A 15,935-nucleotide genomic window follows, 5' to 3' on the forward strand; every position below is an offset into this window, starting at 1 on the left:
CTCCCTGGAGGAGCAGAGGAGTGGACGGGTGGCTCAGTCAAGTTGGGAGTCCCAGGGGAGGAGACATTCACACCTGGAGTCTTTCTTAGGGCGTAGGACAGAGGGCCTGTCTGCAGACCCCACGGGGAGGCATACAACTTGGGGAACTGGGAGGCACTGTGTGGTAAGCTAATGAGACCCCAGGGACTGCCTGCCAGGCCAGCCCACATGGCAGGTTGGCATGGCTCCCAGCACGTCAGCACTGCCCTGCAGACTCAGGTGCCCTGAGGACTCGGGAATGGAGTCCCCAGGCCCTTCACCAGGCCTTCCATGGGAGGGTCGGCGGGATTCCACGTCCTGAGCAGATGGTGGCAGGGGCACAGCCGGGGAATGAGCAGGCTCGCAAGTGGGGGCAGAGTTCACCCCACTGAGGGCAGGCATGAGAATCTGGCCTGTGGATGGTGGGATTGAATGGCCCTCCTCCTCAACATCTCTAGACAGAAAGGAGAGATATTCCCCCCAGCTTGGTGGGGGTGGGGGCGGAGAGAAGTTGGGAGTGGGCATGGACACTGTGCTTTTTATGGGGTGTCACAAAGCCTTGGAGGTGCTTGGGAATTCCAACATCAAGATGCTGCCCTTTTCTCCAGAAAGCCAGCCTGTGGCTCTGCCCTGCCCTACCCCCTCCCCGCCCCTCAACTTTGCCCCCTGAATCCGCTTCTGGGTCTGAGACCTAGTGGGTCTCACCTCCTACCACACACCAAGCCCTTAATAGCAATAAGAGTAAAACCACTCTTTCCCTATGTGTGAGGCACCGTGCTAAGTGCTTTCCAGGTATTTATCATTTGATCCTGAAAACAACCCTACCAGGCAGATACTATGATTATCCCCATTCTACAGATGAGGATGTGAGGCTCAGAGAGAAGTTACTGCTTCTTAAGCAGTGCAGTCTTGTGCACTTCCCCTAAGTGCTCGGCTGGCCCAGGATCGGCCCTAGAGCGGGACACGCTGAGGGAGGCACTGGGTTTGGGCGCTGGCCTCCACCTGAGTCTCACTCCCCTGTTCTGAAACTCTATAAACAGACGGTGGCTCCAGCCCAGGCCCTGGGGCCCAGGCTCTGACATGCATGTTAGTCTTTCTTTCACTTCTATGACTCATTCTCTGCCCCCTGGGATGGTGGCCTTCCAGCACCCCGCTCCACTCACCACCTTCTCGAGGCCCCAGTCATCTCCCTTAGCGAGCTCTTGCCATATTGTCTGATTGCTCCCTCTGAGCCCTGGCGGTGGGAAGGAGTTGGGGCTGTTGGGGGGCGGGGCTGGGGGTGGCCAGGCAGAGGAGGAAACGGTGAGACCAGAGCTGGGAGACGTGGGTCAGAGCCTCTCCAGGAGGCTGTCAGTCTAATTGTAATAACAACTCCCATTCTCAGGTCCTTACCCTGTGCCAGGCCCTGTGCTAAGTGCTGGCGTGCATGCTCTCTGTCAATCCAGCTACAGCCCCGTGAACTGGTACCAGTATTGCTGTTTTACAAAGGAGGAAACGAGGGGGCTCCGCAATTAAGTAGCTTGTTCAAGGTCACACAATCAAAGTGGCAAAGCTGGGCTAAGAATAGGGGTGTCAGGCTCCAAAGCTGCATCATAACCCTCGGGTGGTGTCCCTCTGCCCTTCCTCCGACCCCTGGTCTGAGTTCCTGGCTGAGGAACTGAGGGTCAGGGAGGAAAGGAGACTGGGCCCTTGCCCTTCGGAAGCTCCCAGTCCGGTAGGGAGACAGGACTCACAACCAGGATGCACATAGACAAGGGTATTATTATTATCAATATTGCCGACGTGACCGACCAATGACTCAAGTTGAGACCAGAAGAGAGCAGATCCTGGAGTGTTTCACAACTGGGGCAGGACAATTCTACTGTCCCTCACTGGTCCCTGGCACTAGGAGCCCCTTAATCACTGTGACCACTGTCCCACATCACTTGAGAGCCACCAAAGTATAGGAGAAGGTGAAGATGGAGGGGTCCTATTTGCCAAATCCAATCGGCTTTTCTCCGCCCTACATCCCTTATGCTCTTGCATTTCATCCAGAAGTATTTAAAGGTCACCTAACCATTGCCAAGCCCCGGGTTAATTGTAGGAGTGCAAAATGAGTAGCTCACGCCAGATGCTACATCTGGGTGGGGGGTCAGATGAACAGGCCCGTAGGGTGTGTGAGTGCGGGCCTCAGTTGAGGAACGGCCATGGTGCATGGAGGGAGCCCCTCTAACCCAGGCCTCGGGCGTCCCTGCCAGTCAGCCCTTTCCAGCAGAAGCACAGTGTGGCGGGCACATTATGAGGGTGCAGAGGACAGGGGGATGTAGGCGGGGCAGATCAAGCAGGGCCTTGCCAGGTCTTTGGGAATTTTAAAACAAGGGAGCCCCATGGTCGGATCTGTCTATCGCTTGGAGGGTGGAAGGTAGGGCTGGAGGCAGCAGGACCAGGTAGAGAGAGGTGGCCCCACCTAAAAGGGTGGAATTGGGCATGGAGAGAAGGTGACAGATCTGAGCGCTGCCTGGGTAAGAGGATCGGCAGGTCCCCATGATTAATCGGGCGAGGCCAGGTGAGAGTCAAGGATGCTGAGTTCTCTGGTTGGGCGACCTGGATGTGCATGACGTTCTCGGCAATAGGAGACGCAGGAGCAGGGGCAGGGAGGAGGGCGAGTTCACTCCTGACCTGTTGGGTTTGGCACGTTTCTGAATGGCTATGTCTGCCGAGTTGGCAGCTGCCTCTGCAGGTCTGGGGTTGAGAAGGAGCATCTAGATGAGAAACAAGGGCGTGGGAGCTGTGAGCATTTGCCTGCTAAAGGGAGTCCTACGGAAGAGCGAGCCCCCAGGGAGAGCATGAGGGGAGACAGCCGGGTGGGACTCTGTACCAAAGGAACAGGCAATACTTAGATACCCTGAGGGAGACTGGGAAGGAGTGGCCCGGGAGGTAGACGGGGACCCAAGAGTGTGTCATTGTGGAACCAGGGGAACAATGGGAGTGATCAGATGTTGAAAAGTCAGGTAAGACAGGGACTGACAAGTGTCACTTGGATTCAACAAGGTCACAGGGATGTGGCAAAGCTGGCTCTCCTTAAGTGGGGCTGGATTTGGGTTTGCGGGGTTGGGGAATAATTTGGAGATGAAGAAGGAGACAGTGAAGTGGGGACAACTGTTTCAAGCTTATCTGTGAGGGTGGATAAAGTGGCAGTAGCTGGAACTGGGGAAGACGTAGGCCGAAGATGGAAAAGAGCTGCGGAGGGCTGTGTGGGAGAGGTGCCAGGGGAAAGGGTGAGGTATTAGAGATAGAGGTGGTGGGGCAGTTGAGCCTGGGATGGTTGGGTTGGTCTGGGACCTGGGAAGGACAGGAAAAAGGGCACATAGACGCATGATACGATGTTTGCAGGTGGCAGCCAGGGAGCCAAGGGAGCCCCGCATCATCTCAAATCTTTCTGGGATGCATCAGGCCGGACCGTGCAGGAGTGAGGCAGCCTGGGAGGTCTGTGGGTGGAGGAGGATGGTTGGAATTGCTGCTGTGGGGGATAGGTGACGAACCGAGGAGGCAGAAGGGCAAGGATGGCGGGCGCCATGTTGAGAGCCCACTGGGGGCTGGAGACCATTCGTTGGTGGTGGCACCAATCTAGGTAGGCATGAACATGCCCCTGGGGTCCTCAGCTCCTCGTCTTCCACCTCCTGGACTGGCCTTCACCTCCACTGCTCTCTAGAAAATCCTCAATCCTCAGCCCCTGTTACTGTGTGGCACTGGAGCTCCCGGGCAGTCGTCCGCTGGACGTGGCCACCTGATCCAGAGATTCATGCCACAGGTACTTCCTGCTTGTGCCAGGTGCTGGCAGGACAGATGAGGGCCCTTCCCTTGATTCAACTGCACTCTAGTTAGGTAGACCAACAATAAAGTAACAAGGTGATGATTACAATTAGTGAGAAGGGCGGGAGGGGCTGAGGCAGTATGAGGCAGTGGTCACAAGCTAGGACTTGGAGCAAGAAGGTGCGAGGATTGCATCCATTAATAGTCATAAAGCATTTAGCACTCTGCCTGGCACATAGAAAACACCGTAGACAAACTTTCTGTGTGAAGTATTGAGAGTGTCTGGGGAAGCCACTTTGGATCGGGTGGTCAGCTGCCCCGTGGCACCCCAGACTCAGTATTTCCAGAAGCTCGTCCAATGCCCATTCCTGTCCTTTGGGGATTGGACCACCAGCCTGCCAATTGCCAGGTTCTAGGATGACTGCCCTCTTAAACACCCTTCCCCCAACCCGATCCTACTGCCTGGCACCTGTGGGCAGGGGTGGCAGAGAGGAGAAGGAGCAGGGGACTGGGTGAAGTGGCCTCAGGGGGCACGGGCTGACTGGCCCGTCCTTCTGTCTCTCACAGCGCTGTATTCTTTGCGACCTATCTGACCCTGGCCTGCTGTTCTGGACCTAGGTATGTGATGGCTCGAGGAGCAACTTGTGGGAACATGAGCAGGATCTGGAAAGTTCTGGCCTCGGTCCTGCCCGCCCCCAGTAGTCTGTGCATCTCTGAGAGGGCTCTATCTTCTGGGCTCCATCAAGCCTGCCCCTCCCTCCTTTACTTGGGGCCCATGAGGTAGCAACAGAGCGGTGTGGATCCACTGATGGGGGTACCTGGGGATGTGGCTGAAGGAAGGGGCTCCGAGGAGTGGGGATGTGGTGAGGCCGAGACCTCCTCACCGTGGCAGTGACCCGGCCTGTGGCTGTCGGTCCCCCCCATTCTCCTCTGAACTCGGTGGCTTGCCTTGCAGGAGGCATTTCCCCTGGAACCTGATTCTCCTGACCATCTTCGTAAGTGACCGAGGGGTGGGGCTGGGGACAGATGCGAGTGGAGGTGGTGGGAGCGGAGAAGGAGGCTGGGCTTCGAGGGCCCAGAAGTCTGGGATGGGGATGTCCAATGTGAGGTCACTGGTGGCGGCAGGAGTATTCTCACCCCACTTCTTTTTTTTTTTTTTAAGATTTTATTTATTTATTTGAGAGAGAGAGAGAGACAACGAGAGAGGGAACGCAAGCAGGGGGAGTGGGAGAGGGAGAAGCAGGCTTCCCGCGGAGCAGGGAGCCCGATGCGGGGCTCGATCCCAGGACCCCGGGATCATGACCTGAGCCGAAGGCAGACGCTTAACGACTGAGCCCCCCAGGCGCCCCTCTCACCCCACTTCTGCTACAGACGTCCCACCCTCTCTTTCCAAATGGTCTTAGTCTCCCCCCGACTCCATCCACTCTCTCTTTTCTTTGTGATGTTGTCTTTAAGGGGTTTGAAGGAGGCATCCTAGAGCTCTGGATAATGAGGGGTGGGTTGCAGAGAGTTGGGGTGCGGGGAGGTGGAAGCAGGACTGCAAAAGAAGGAAGGGGACAGCCAGGGCAGCCCTGCCAGGACGCTCCTCACCAGGCCTCAGGCCTGAGTTGTGGAAGTGAATGTATGTGGGGGCGAGGCCGATGCAGGGCTGAGGGGTGTGCACCAGGGGTGGAGACCCAGGCTGGGCCTTGAAGGTGTTCGGGCCCCCAGAGGCTGAGTCCTGGAGCATTCCCTCATCCTGCTTCTCCTTCCAGACCCTGTCCATGGCCTACCTCACTGGGATGTTGTCCAGGTAAAGGGGACAGGTGGAGGGGGGCGGACCACTCTCTGAGGGGAGCTGCTCCCGACCACATCCCTTCAGAGAGCATTCAGATGAGAGGGGGTTCAGGCGGGCAGGAAACATTGGCCTGGAGCCCTCTTCTCGCACGCTCCACTCCACAGTGACAGCGGGACCTGGCCAGGTCAGCGGGGTGGAGGTGGGGAACGGAGGGGAGCAAGGTGACCTCTCTCGAGCTGCAGCCTGAAGGACCCCAGACTGGCTGATCACCCCAGTCCCTGGGAGCCACCTCCTGGCAGCAGCACAAAGCCCCCTCCCCTCCCCCCACCCTCTACTGCCACCTCTTCAAGATCCTTCTAACAGGAGTCTGAGTCTAAGCATGTTGGGGAGGGCAGGGCCTAGGGAAGAGCTGGGAAGGCAGAGAGAGGGAGGGCCAGGGGAAGGGGGAGGGTGGGGAGCTGAGGTCAAGGGGTCAGGTGCTGGCAGAGGGGGAGGGCCAGGGAGACCAGAAGGCCTGCCTGAAGCTGAGCCCCTGGCCCACGTCCTGCAGCTACTACAACACCACGTCCGTCCTGCTGTGCCTGGGCATCACGGCTCTTGTCTGCCTCTCCGTCACCGTCTTCAGCTTCCAGACTAAGGTCAGCTCTGGGGCTGGTGGGCAGGGCAAGGCCTGTGGGATGGGGGGCCCCAGGCTTGGGTCCCTGGCTAGGGAGAGGTGAGAGGGGTGAGTAGGGTCTGCGGAGGCCCCCTGGAGGAGGAATGCCGGCTTCTAGGGGGCAGCGTGAGGCTGCCGTGTAGGCCTCCGCCCTCTGGCCAGCACACCAGCACGCTGCCCAGCCGGGGCCCCCCGGGAATGCGCAGCCCTCCTGTGCAGGCCCAACAGCTGACGTCTGTCCCATCCCTGCAGTTTGACTTCACCTCCTGCCAGGGTGTGATCTTCGTGCTGCTCATGACTCTTTTCTTCAGTGGACTCATCCTGGCCATCCTCCTGCCCTTCCAATATGTGAGTCCCCCGGGTCTCTCAGTGGGGCCCTGGGGAGGGAGGGAGAGCCCACCTTGCCCAAACGTGCTGTTTCCTCCCCCGCCCTCTGGGGAAGGCCCAGAGCCAAAGGCCTACAGCCTGCCTTCCTGTCCAGGCCTCCTGGCACCTGCCCTGGGCTTGTCGGCAGGAGAAGCAAACCAACAAGGAGGCTTTTCTTGGCAGGCCTGGGCACCTGCTTGCACCACGGGCCACATCCAGCTTCATCTTTCTCATCCTCCCCTCTAGGGGGGAGGTGAGGCTGAGGGGGGGGAGCACAACACATTTAAATCCCGGAGCAGAGAAGGGAGCACAGGAGCGCCAGAGGGCCACGAGGCCCAGAAGGGCCCTGAGCAAGGGCCCCCCGGAGCTCTTGAGGGAGCAGCGAAGTCCAGAGAGACAGAATCTGGCTGGCCAGGCAGGCAGGAGGTGGGGCAGTGGGGCTCTGAGCATACCCCGACCCCATTAGAGTATCAGTGGGGCCAGCCGAATCTCAGCCGGCCGGTCGGTCCCGGGAAATCCAACCAGGACTGCAGAGGGCTCAGTGGTGACTGACGCAGTCAGGCTGCTGCGGATGGAGAAGGGGGCAGATTGAGGGCATCACGGGAGGGGCCTGAGATTTAATCCTGGGAACCCAAGGGATGAGACTATTAGACCCCTGCTAGAGGGCTCAGTTCTTACACCCCCCAGCCCCCACCCAAGGCTCCTCTTAACCACTTTTGGTGCATGATCCCCACCGCTGCCCCTTTTCTGCTAGGCTAGGAGCCGCATTCCTCACTCTCCCCTTCCCCCACCCCATCCTGCCCAGCTCCGGCCCCCAGGGTTATTGGCTCCAAGTCCAGGACCTCAGGATTGACTCTAGCATTTCCTTGGCACTTCCCAAGATCCTGTTGACGAAGGGAGGGACCGGAGCTGGTCTGGGGGCCCTCTGTGTATCTAGGATGGGGGTGCAGTTACAGGAAGGGGCCTCAGAGCTTCAAAGAACCCTTTATTGACTCAGCGCAGGCCACTGGGGTGCTTGTGTTTCCAGGACTTTTCTGGGTGAAGGCCCTATGGAGGGGGACATGACTGGAAACTTGCAGAGTTTCCACACCCACCTGGGTGCCTCTGAGACCTAGGGGGAACCAAGGTTGGGCAGGGGTGCTGTTCCAGTCTCTGCAAGCAATCCCATCATGCACACCTGGTAGGGACTCCAGAGGACACCCCCCCACCCCCCTGAGCCCCTCACCCTTTCAGACAAAGCTCGGGAGCTCCCCTACAGAGGAACAGACAGACCCCACACAGGACAGGGATGAGTTCGCACTGGGCGGTGGTGGGGAGGTAGCAACCTGAGGCCAGGCTCAGGCTGGGAAGATGACAGGGGTCCCACAGGATGAGTCTCCCTCATTCAGCCTGAGTCTGGGGCTGTGTATGCAGGGAACAAGTACCAATCACCCGGGAACGGCCCTGCTAGTCCCTCCATGATCACTGCTATCCTGGGCTTCCCCAGACCCACCCTGAGCCCACAGAGAATCAAGGACCCCTCTCTGTTCTGGGGCTTTTTAGGGACTGCTGGGGAGAGTTGGGGGGTCCCGTGAGAGATGGAATCCACTACGGAGGTCTGTGCTATGTCCTCTGGTTTCTGGACTAAGCCCTTCTCTCTGCCCCTTCGCCCCCACCAACCTAAACCCTTTCCATGTCTGCTCCACAGGTGCCCTGGCTCCATGCAGTATATGCCGTCCTGGGAGCGGGCGTGTTTACGTTGGTGAGTGTGGCTCCCTGGGGGGGCCCCGCCTCCTCAACCTCTGATCACCTCCCCAGGTCCCTCCTCTGTCCCTGTCTTCCTCACCGTCCTCCTCCCTGACACCATGTGAGGCTCCTGGGGGCGGGTCAGGGCTCAATGCCGCAATCAGGGAACTCTCTCTGGTCTCTGGGACACGCAGCTTAGCTGGGCAGGGAAGGAGGGAGGTTGTAACAACAGGATTAGAGCTTTAGCCAGAGCTGAGAAGAGGCACCCCTGGGTCCTGGGGAGGGCCAGTGCTGCTTGTGGGGGGGGGTGAGAGAATGAGGGTGCCCTGGCCACAGGGACTAAGTCATTGCTCTCCTAGGGGTAATGTGGGAAGGCTTCTTGGAGTCAGGGAGATTCCAAGTGTGAGAGATGCACTTAGTTCAAGCTCGCTCTTGGTTGTTCTCACTGGACTGAGAGTGTTGACAATGACAATGAGGATGACGATGATAACAGTAATAGCTAATATTTATTGAGCACTTCCCCCACCAGCAAGCCCTTCATGTGCATTTCGTCCTCACCAAAACTCTATAAAATAGGATCTATTGTTATCAGATTCAGATGAAGAACCTGAAGCTCAGAGACCAAATGACTTGGCCAAGTCCACACGGCGTCCTAGGAGGTGGAGGGCCAGACTGGGAACCCGGATGGTCTCGTTCCAGAGCCCCACTCTGGGTCTGAGGCCACATGGGGAGGGGCATGGGGTGGTTGGAAGCAGAGGCCCAGGAGACAGGAGGTAACCAGGGGCAGACAACTGCCTGGAGCAGCCCACCACAGGCCCTTTGCTCAGGTGGGCTCCGTGCACCTGAATGTGACAGTGCTCCAGGACCCCCACCCCCGAGGTGGGCAAGCTCATCTTGGTAACATCTTCTCAGGGAGCACCCAAGGTCAACATTCACTGCCAGCACTAGCAGCCACCACCCGGCCCTCCTTCCCTCCTTCATTGGAATGCTCAGCTCAGCTCAGTCTGGCCAGAGTTCTAGGCTTATTCACAGGTTCCACAGGCTTGTGAGTGACAGACTGGAAAAAATGGAGGGTCAGAACTAGGAGCAGATGTTTTGAGGGGTGTGGACAAGAAACGGGGTGTGGTAGATTCATTCATTCATCTCCACAGCTGTTTATGGAGCACTACTATGTGTGAGGTACTGTGTTCTGTGCCCAGGATGCCACGGTCAACAGGAGGGGCACAGTGCGTGGCACATAGTGGCATTCAGGAAATATCTGTGGAATGAGGAAATGACCTTCAGGCTTGGAACCTGAGGCTGGAAGGGACTGAAAAGGAATCTAGTGAAACTCCAAGCCCTTCCTTTTATAGATGAGAAAACTGGACCACAAAGAAGTTGAATGACTGGCAAGAGAAGGGCATATCAACTAACCATGGCCTTGGTCAAGACTAGGTTGACCAATTTATCTCAGTTTACCCGGAACTTTCCCAGTTTGAGCACTGAAAGTCCCACTTCTTGAGGGAACCCCTAAATCCTGGGCAAATCGGGAAGCTTGGTCACCACACAGCACTAACTTCTCTTGGCTCCTGCACCAAAGCTCTCTCCTCCAGGCAGTACCTACTTAAAACAAATTTCGGTGAAGAGGATGGATAGGGAATAGGGCCAGGAGGAAAGAAAGAGGCAGGGCCACCCGGGGGGGGGGGGGCAGGGTGGAGCGAGCCTGGGAGGCTTCGGAGGGCAGCTTTTGCCAGGGACGAATGGAAGAAGAGGGGTGAATATGCAGGGCAGAGTGAGAGGCAGAGGAGCATCAGTGGGGGGTTGGGAGGTTACTTGGCTTCATGTGGATCAGGTCACAGTGAGTATGTCAGCTTAGCGGGAAGGCTGTACATACAAGTGGGGCTGGATGAACAGTAATCTCTAAAATTTGTTTAGTAATCCCCTGTGTTATTAGAATAATAAAAATAATCCCAATCATCTGTTCCACCCTTTACATTTTACAAAACACTTTCACGCCTGTTACTTCATGGGCTCTCCACCACAACCCAGGGAGGGAGGCAGCGGCTGATGTTATAAGACCTGCTTTCCACATCTGAAGCCCTGGGTATTTCGGGCTGGTACAGAGTCCCGTTGCCAGTAAGGGGCAGATTTAGGACAGGACCCAGGTGTCCTGTGCCCAGCCTGGTGTCATTTCCAGCGCCCCTGTGGTCCCCCTCAAAGAAGACAACTCTTATGAGTTCGGAGTTGGGGGGAAGCTGGGGAGCTCTCTCCAACAACCCCCCTGCTCCCCACCCCCACCAGCATTGCCTTCTCTCCTGGATTATTCCCATCAGCGTGGAAACAGGCTATAATTTCTCCCGTCTGGAAACACACACACATGCACACACACACACACACAGCCCACTCTTGACCCACATCCCCTTCTAACACCCCCATTTAGAGCAAGAAGCTCTAATAAGGGAATCTACACTGACTAGAGGCTCCCCCTTGGAAGCAGAGCGTTCCTATGAAAGCTTTCGTAAACTAGAACGGTGTAAACTGAACAAGCAATGACCATTAATTTATACGGAAGAGATTTTGAGTGTCCCAGACCCCAAAAATAACCCCTTAGGTTTTTCTGCTACCTTAGGACGCATCTTGCTGACCTTTGGCACAAAATAAATAGAGATAAAACACAGGAGCTCACAGACATGTCTCCAAGCTGCGGCAGCTTGATGCCGAGATGCTGGGTGTGGTTCCGAGGCAAGGAGCTTGGGGGCGCCGCTCATTGCTCAGGGTGCATGTCGCCTCTATAACAACTCCCTGCAAAGCAAATCCTGGATGCTATGGCTGATACTTTTTTTTTTTTTTATAAAAGTGAAAATTCTCTTTGGATTTCTTTTGGTTAGTGAAATCAGGTACTACTGCATGTCTTTGGTAAAAATGAAATGGTGTAACTTGAATTTTCGGCAAGAGGGGGTACCTGTATTTCCAGTTTGTCTCCTACCCGCTCTCCTCCCAATCCTTCTCCAATTCTCTGAATCCTCTTAATGCTCTCACCAGGGTCAGCAACAGGTTCCATGTTGCTAAATCCAGAGGTCATCTCCCAGCCCTCACCTTGCCAGACTCAGCTTGTTTGATACCGCTGCTCATTCCTCCACCCAGAAGCATCTTCTTCCCTGGGCATCTTGGCCACCAGCTGTCCTGTTTTCCTCCAGCCTCCCTGCTCACACTGAGCGCCATCGGGCCATCAGCTCTTCTCTCTCTACCCTCAACTCCCCACGGGATCTCAGACTGTCTCAAGACTTTGAATACCATCTTTAATGCTGATGGCCCTCAAACTCATCTCCAGCCCAGAATTCCAGACTAGAATTTCCAGTTGCCTACTCAGTATCCCCATTTGGAAATCTGTGAGGCACCCCAAACCTATTATGTACAATACCGAGCGCCTGCTTTCTCCCTGAACCCCTGCTTCTCCCACAACTTCCCCATCTCTGTCAATGGCAACTCCTCCTTCCAGTCACTCAGGCCAAACGCCCTGCTGACATCCTCCACTCCTCTGCTGTCTTCACACCCCACATCTGGCCCCGCAGCAAATTCTGTTGGCTCCACCTTCTAGCCAGAATCTGACCACTTGTCTCCACCTACGTGGCTACTCCCTTGTCCATGTCCTGAATTGCTCCCACTGGTGGGGCCCCCACAGTCAATGCTCAATGCAAGCAGCTAGAGTGATCCTGTTAAGGGTGAATGAGGTCAGATCATTCCTCCCCTTGGCCGTCAGAGATCGCTCCCCAGGCCCCTGCTGACCTCACCTCCTCCCATGCCCCCTCCCTCACTCTGCTGCCTTCTTGCTGCCCCTGGCCGTGACAGGCTCACGCCCAGCCCAGCGCCTCTGCACCTGCAGCTGCCTCCGTCTGTCCCCTCGGATCCACTCCCAGCTCTCTGTGTCCCCGCCTTCAGGTCTTCACTTTGTTTATAATCCTGTGTGACTGTGCATGCACACACGCCCACACGCGCACACGCGCGCACACACACAACTCCCTGCTTTATTTCTCACCATAGCACTTCTCATCCTCTGACACACTCTTATATTTTCCTGATTTCTTTGTTGATTGCTTGTCTCCCTGCAGCAGAATTTAAGTTCCTTGAGGGCAAGGATTTTTGTCTGGCTCATTCTTCGCCACATGCCCAGTGCCTCGAATAGTGCCTGGCACCCAGTAGGCACCCCCTTGATGTTTGTGGAATGAGTGGAGGCCTGAGAGGCCGGCCGGCCGAGGGGTCAGGGCTGGCTAAGGTGCTGGTCAGTCTCAGTTGTACAGTGAGTCACAGGGAGGAGAAGCCTCAGCGCCTAATTACCAGTTAATGTCTCATTAGGAGAGCAACACACTGAAAGGCCCTGCTCCTCCTGCCGATTATGTAAACAATGGTCAGGAGTGCATGGTGTAGTGTGAATCCCCCGGCTCTGTCCCTTGCCCCTTGTTCACCTGGGTCACCAGGAGGGGAGACGTGCCACAGGTCCTCTGGGCCCCCTGGGGTAGGATAGAGCTGAGGAGGGGCCCTCGATTCATTCTCCTCCCTCCTCTGAGTTTCAGGTGGACAGAGGCCATCAGAGGCCCAGCCCCACAAGAACTGTCTTGGGTCCTTTCCATTAACCCCAACTCAGAATGTCCCTGACCTCAATATGACCCTGCTTCCGGTGTCAGTTCTGTCCTGTGGAAGCTGTGGTCCCCTCGTCTCTTCATCTGCCCACCCTGGCATCTCCCACCCCAGCCTGTGGAGAAGTCTCAGCACCATGAGGGGCCCTCCCAGCATTGCAACTAGAATGACAAGACAGCGCTCAGAGCATCCCGGCCCAGCTGCTGCAAGGAGGATGTGTGAGAGAGACGAGAGGCGTCAGAGGGGGTCCCAGACCCCAGGGAGGAGCCCCCTCCCCTACCCAATCCTCCCAGCCAGGGCCTTGGAAGGGCTGCTAGAATCAAATGGTCTCCTCTCTTAGAGACCTCAGCCCCTCCCTGACAGTCTCTGTCATCTGGCCGCGCAGAGCCACCAAGTTGGATGAAGCTGAGCTGGGGCGTGGGGGAGCCCGGGCTTCTTAGAGCCGAGGTCCAGCCTTGAGGAACAGGCCCCTCCTAGGCCTCACCTGTCTAGCCTTGGTGCATTCTCAAGAGGCTTTGGGTTTTCTGCTTCACCCCTATCTCATACCCCCCACTGGGCACCAGACACAAATGCCAATAGAAGCGGGTGAGTCAGCCCACAGGTACCTCAGGGCGGCCTCATCCTCCTCACCCCTGTCATTCCCTCTTCTTGGGTGCTTTCATGTAGAAGCTCGTGGAAGATCAGGCAGGGGAGCATGAGGGCTTGGCTGGGTGGGATGATGGGGCAAGGTGGAGGGGCTGGGACAAAGCAGGAGGGCTGGGGCAGGGAGAGAGAGAGCAGGTCAGGCCAGCAGGTTTCCCACTGTGGCTGAGCCTCTGTGCTTCCATGGCTCTACCTCAGAGCTGGGCCTTCTTTCGGGAAGCTAACTTCTCCCAGCCACCTAAATCAGGAAGCCAAGCCAGGAAACTTAGGGAAGAAACTAGGCATAGGACTTTAGAAATTAGGTGACAAGCCCAGTAGGAACACACTCTCCCCTGCCCAGCCTGGCCAGTCTGGGGACCTCAGAAAACATCACAGTCTCTGTGTTTTAAGGAAGATTATCAAGAAGCTGTGTGGATAGGCCAGAGGCAGAGAGACCAGTTAAGAGGCCACTGCGAAACCCCAGGGTCAGGGACAGGCTGACAGAAAGAATATGTGGTAGAAAGAACATGTGCTGGTCAGAACTGGACATTTCAGGGCCCGATGGTGTTTGGGTGAGTGAGGCTTAGGTAGGAAGATGCTTTGTTTGTAGACGTGCTGGGCCTCCAATACTGGCTGTTGGCCCCTGACCATGGGGAAGAGGCACACAGCCATCTGTCCTCAGCCCCTGGAAGAAAGGAGGGCAGAGACTGAGCCCTCAGAGCTGGCATGGACCTATTTGTGCTGAGGCCTCGAGAGATGCCCCCCACCCCACATACACTCCCACACATCACACAACCCCCTCACGTACCACACACACCACACATGTACCACACAAACACCACACACACAGCATACAATCCCCCCACGTACCACACACAGCACACAACCCCCCGTGTACCACACACACCACACACACCACACATGTACCACACACCATGTATGTACACACACACACACATAGACAGGCACACAGTGTTAGCTGCCAAAGCTGGATGAAAGCCCCATTTTCCTGACTCTCAGCCCAGTATTCTTTCAACTCTGCCTCCCTGTCCATTTCACAGGGAAAACACAGGCCTCCCGACTGACTCCCTCCACAGCAGAAGGACCCAGAGAGGCTTTCTCAACCTCTGAGACCAGGCTTTTAGCAGTTACTTCCAGCCAGTCCCAACAGAGAATCTGTGTCCCCTGTGTCCCCATGACTGGCCTGGGCCAGCCCCACAGCATCTGGAGGCTTCTGGAAAGAGACTGCTGTTTGCCCCCACCCCACCCCTCTCCCTGCTTTTCTAGTCAGGGCCATGATATGTGCCTTATCTTCTTCACAATTAGAGAAACACTTTGAAAAGCAAAAAGGGCTACACAAACCCAAGGAAGTGTATGATTTTATTTTAGTCTTATCTTTATTTCATTCAGAGCTTAGAGGCTCTTTTGCCTCAGTTTTTTACATGAGTCTGAAAGATCTTGTGAGAACCTTCTCTGTTCTGCCACCCACCCTCCAGCCACTAAAACAGCCCTATAACACCTCCCCTGAGGCCTCATCTGAACCCTCCAGAAATGGAGTGCTTTCCTCTGAGGGCTACAGGTGGGAGGGTGGATTGCCGGGTGATTGCTCCTTCAGGGGGAAAGTGCACTTGGCGTCCCCCTCCCAGGACTCTCCTCAGTTTCACTTCCTGAGGCACTAATGCTCAGCGACAAACGCCCTGCTCAAACCAAGCCCTTCAAACCGACATCTTGACCTGGAGAAGGTGCAAGAAGCCCGTCTCCCAGCCCCCCAGGGATGGGGGACTGAAGGGGAGGGGTGGTTCAGAGTTCCTGCAGGGCCGAGGAGTATCTAACTGGCACGCTGGGGCAGGGGAGGCACAAGTCGCTGCCCTCGTACCCAGAGCAGAGCCAGAAAGAGGTGCTATCAGAAGGGCCGGGGGGCTCTCTAGGTGTCCACATGCGCGCTACCCCAACAATTTTCAAGGTCTAGCTCATCCTCTTACCACTGTGACCTTGGGCAAGTTACTTGACTTCTCTGTGCCTCAGTTGCTTCATCTTCAAAATGGGCTACTATGAACTCTTCCACAAAGCCGTGGTAATAACTAAACAAGACAACATACGAAAGGAAAAATGAAGACAGCCTAGCACCTGGAACTTGGTGCTTTCTCAACTACCATGAGAGCTTTCACCCTTATTGTAAATGTTAACCTTGTAACTCAGAGCACCGAATTTTGGAGCAGAGTTCCTGGGGTTCAAATCCATTCTCTGCCACATTCTAGCTGTGTGGGCTGATAAAATCATATCACCTCCCTGTGCTTCCGTTTCCTTATCTCTAAAATGCAGATAATAATAGTACCTGCCTCGTAGGTTGTTGTGACTTGCTAGTGA

General features: G+C 56.1%; 1 protein-coding gene across 2 annotated transcripts in view; it reads left to right on the top strand.

Moving 5' to 3' along the window:
* The window catches only part of FAIM2 (Fas apoptotic inhibitory molecule 2), a 33,441-nt gene that overhangs the window by 8,614 nt on the left and 8,892 nt on the right, over positions 1 to 15,935 (top strand). For both annotated transcript variants that reach the window (XM_027594979.2, XM_027594978.2), the window contains exons 6-11: positions 4,378 to 4,428; positions 4,766 to 4,805; positions 5,565 to 5,602; positions 6,138 to 6,225; positions 6,495 to 6,590; positions 8,296 to 8,349. In XM_027594979.2, the coding sequence (XP_027450780.2) occupies positions 4,378 to 4,428; positions 4,766 to 4,805; positions 5,565 to 5,602; positions 6,138 to 6,225; positions 6,495 to 6,590; positions 8,296 to 8,349 (367 nt within the window). The remainder of the gene's footprint in view (positions 1 to 4,377; positions 4,429 to 4,765; positions 4,806 to 5,564; positions 5,603 to 6,137; positions 6,226 to 6,494; positions 6,591 to 8,295; positions 8,350 to 15,935) is intronic.

The sequence above is a fragment of the Zalophus californianus genome, chromosome 9, assembly GCF_009762305.2.
Source record: "Zalophus californianus isolate mZalCal1 chromosome 9, mZalCal1.pri.v2, whole genome shotgun sequence".
In the NCBI taxonomy this organism is placed as follows: Eukaryota; Metazoa; Chordata; class Mammalia; order Carnivora; family Otariidae; genus Zalophus; species Zalophus californianus.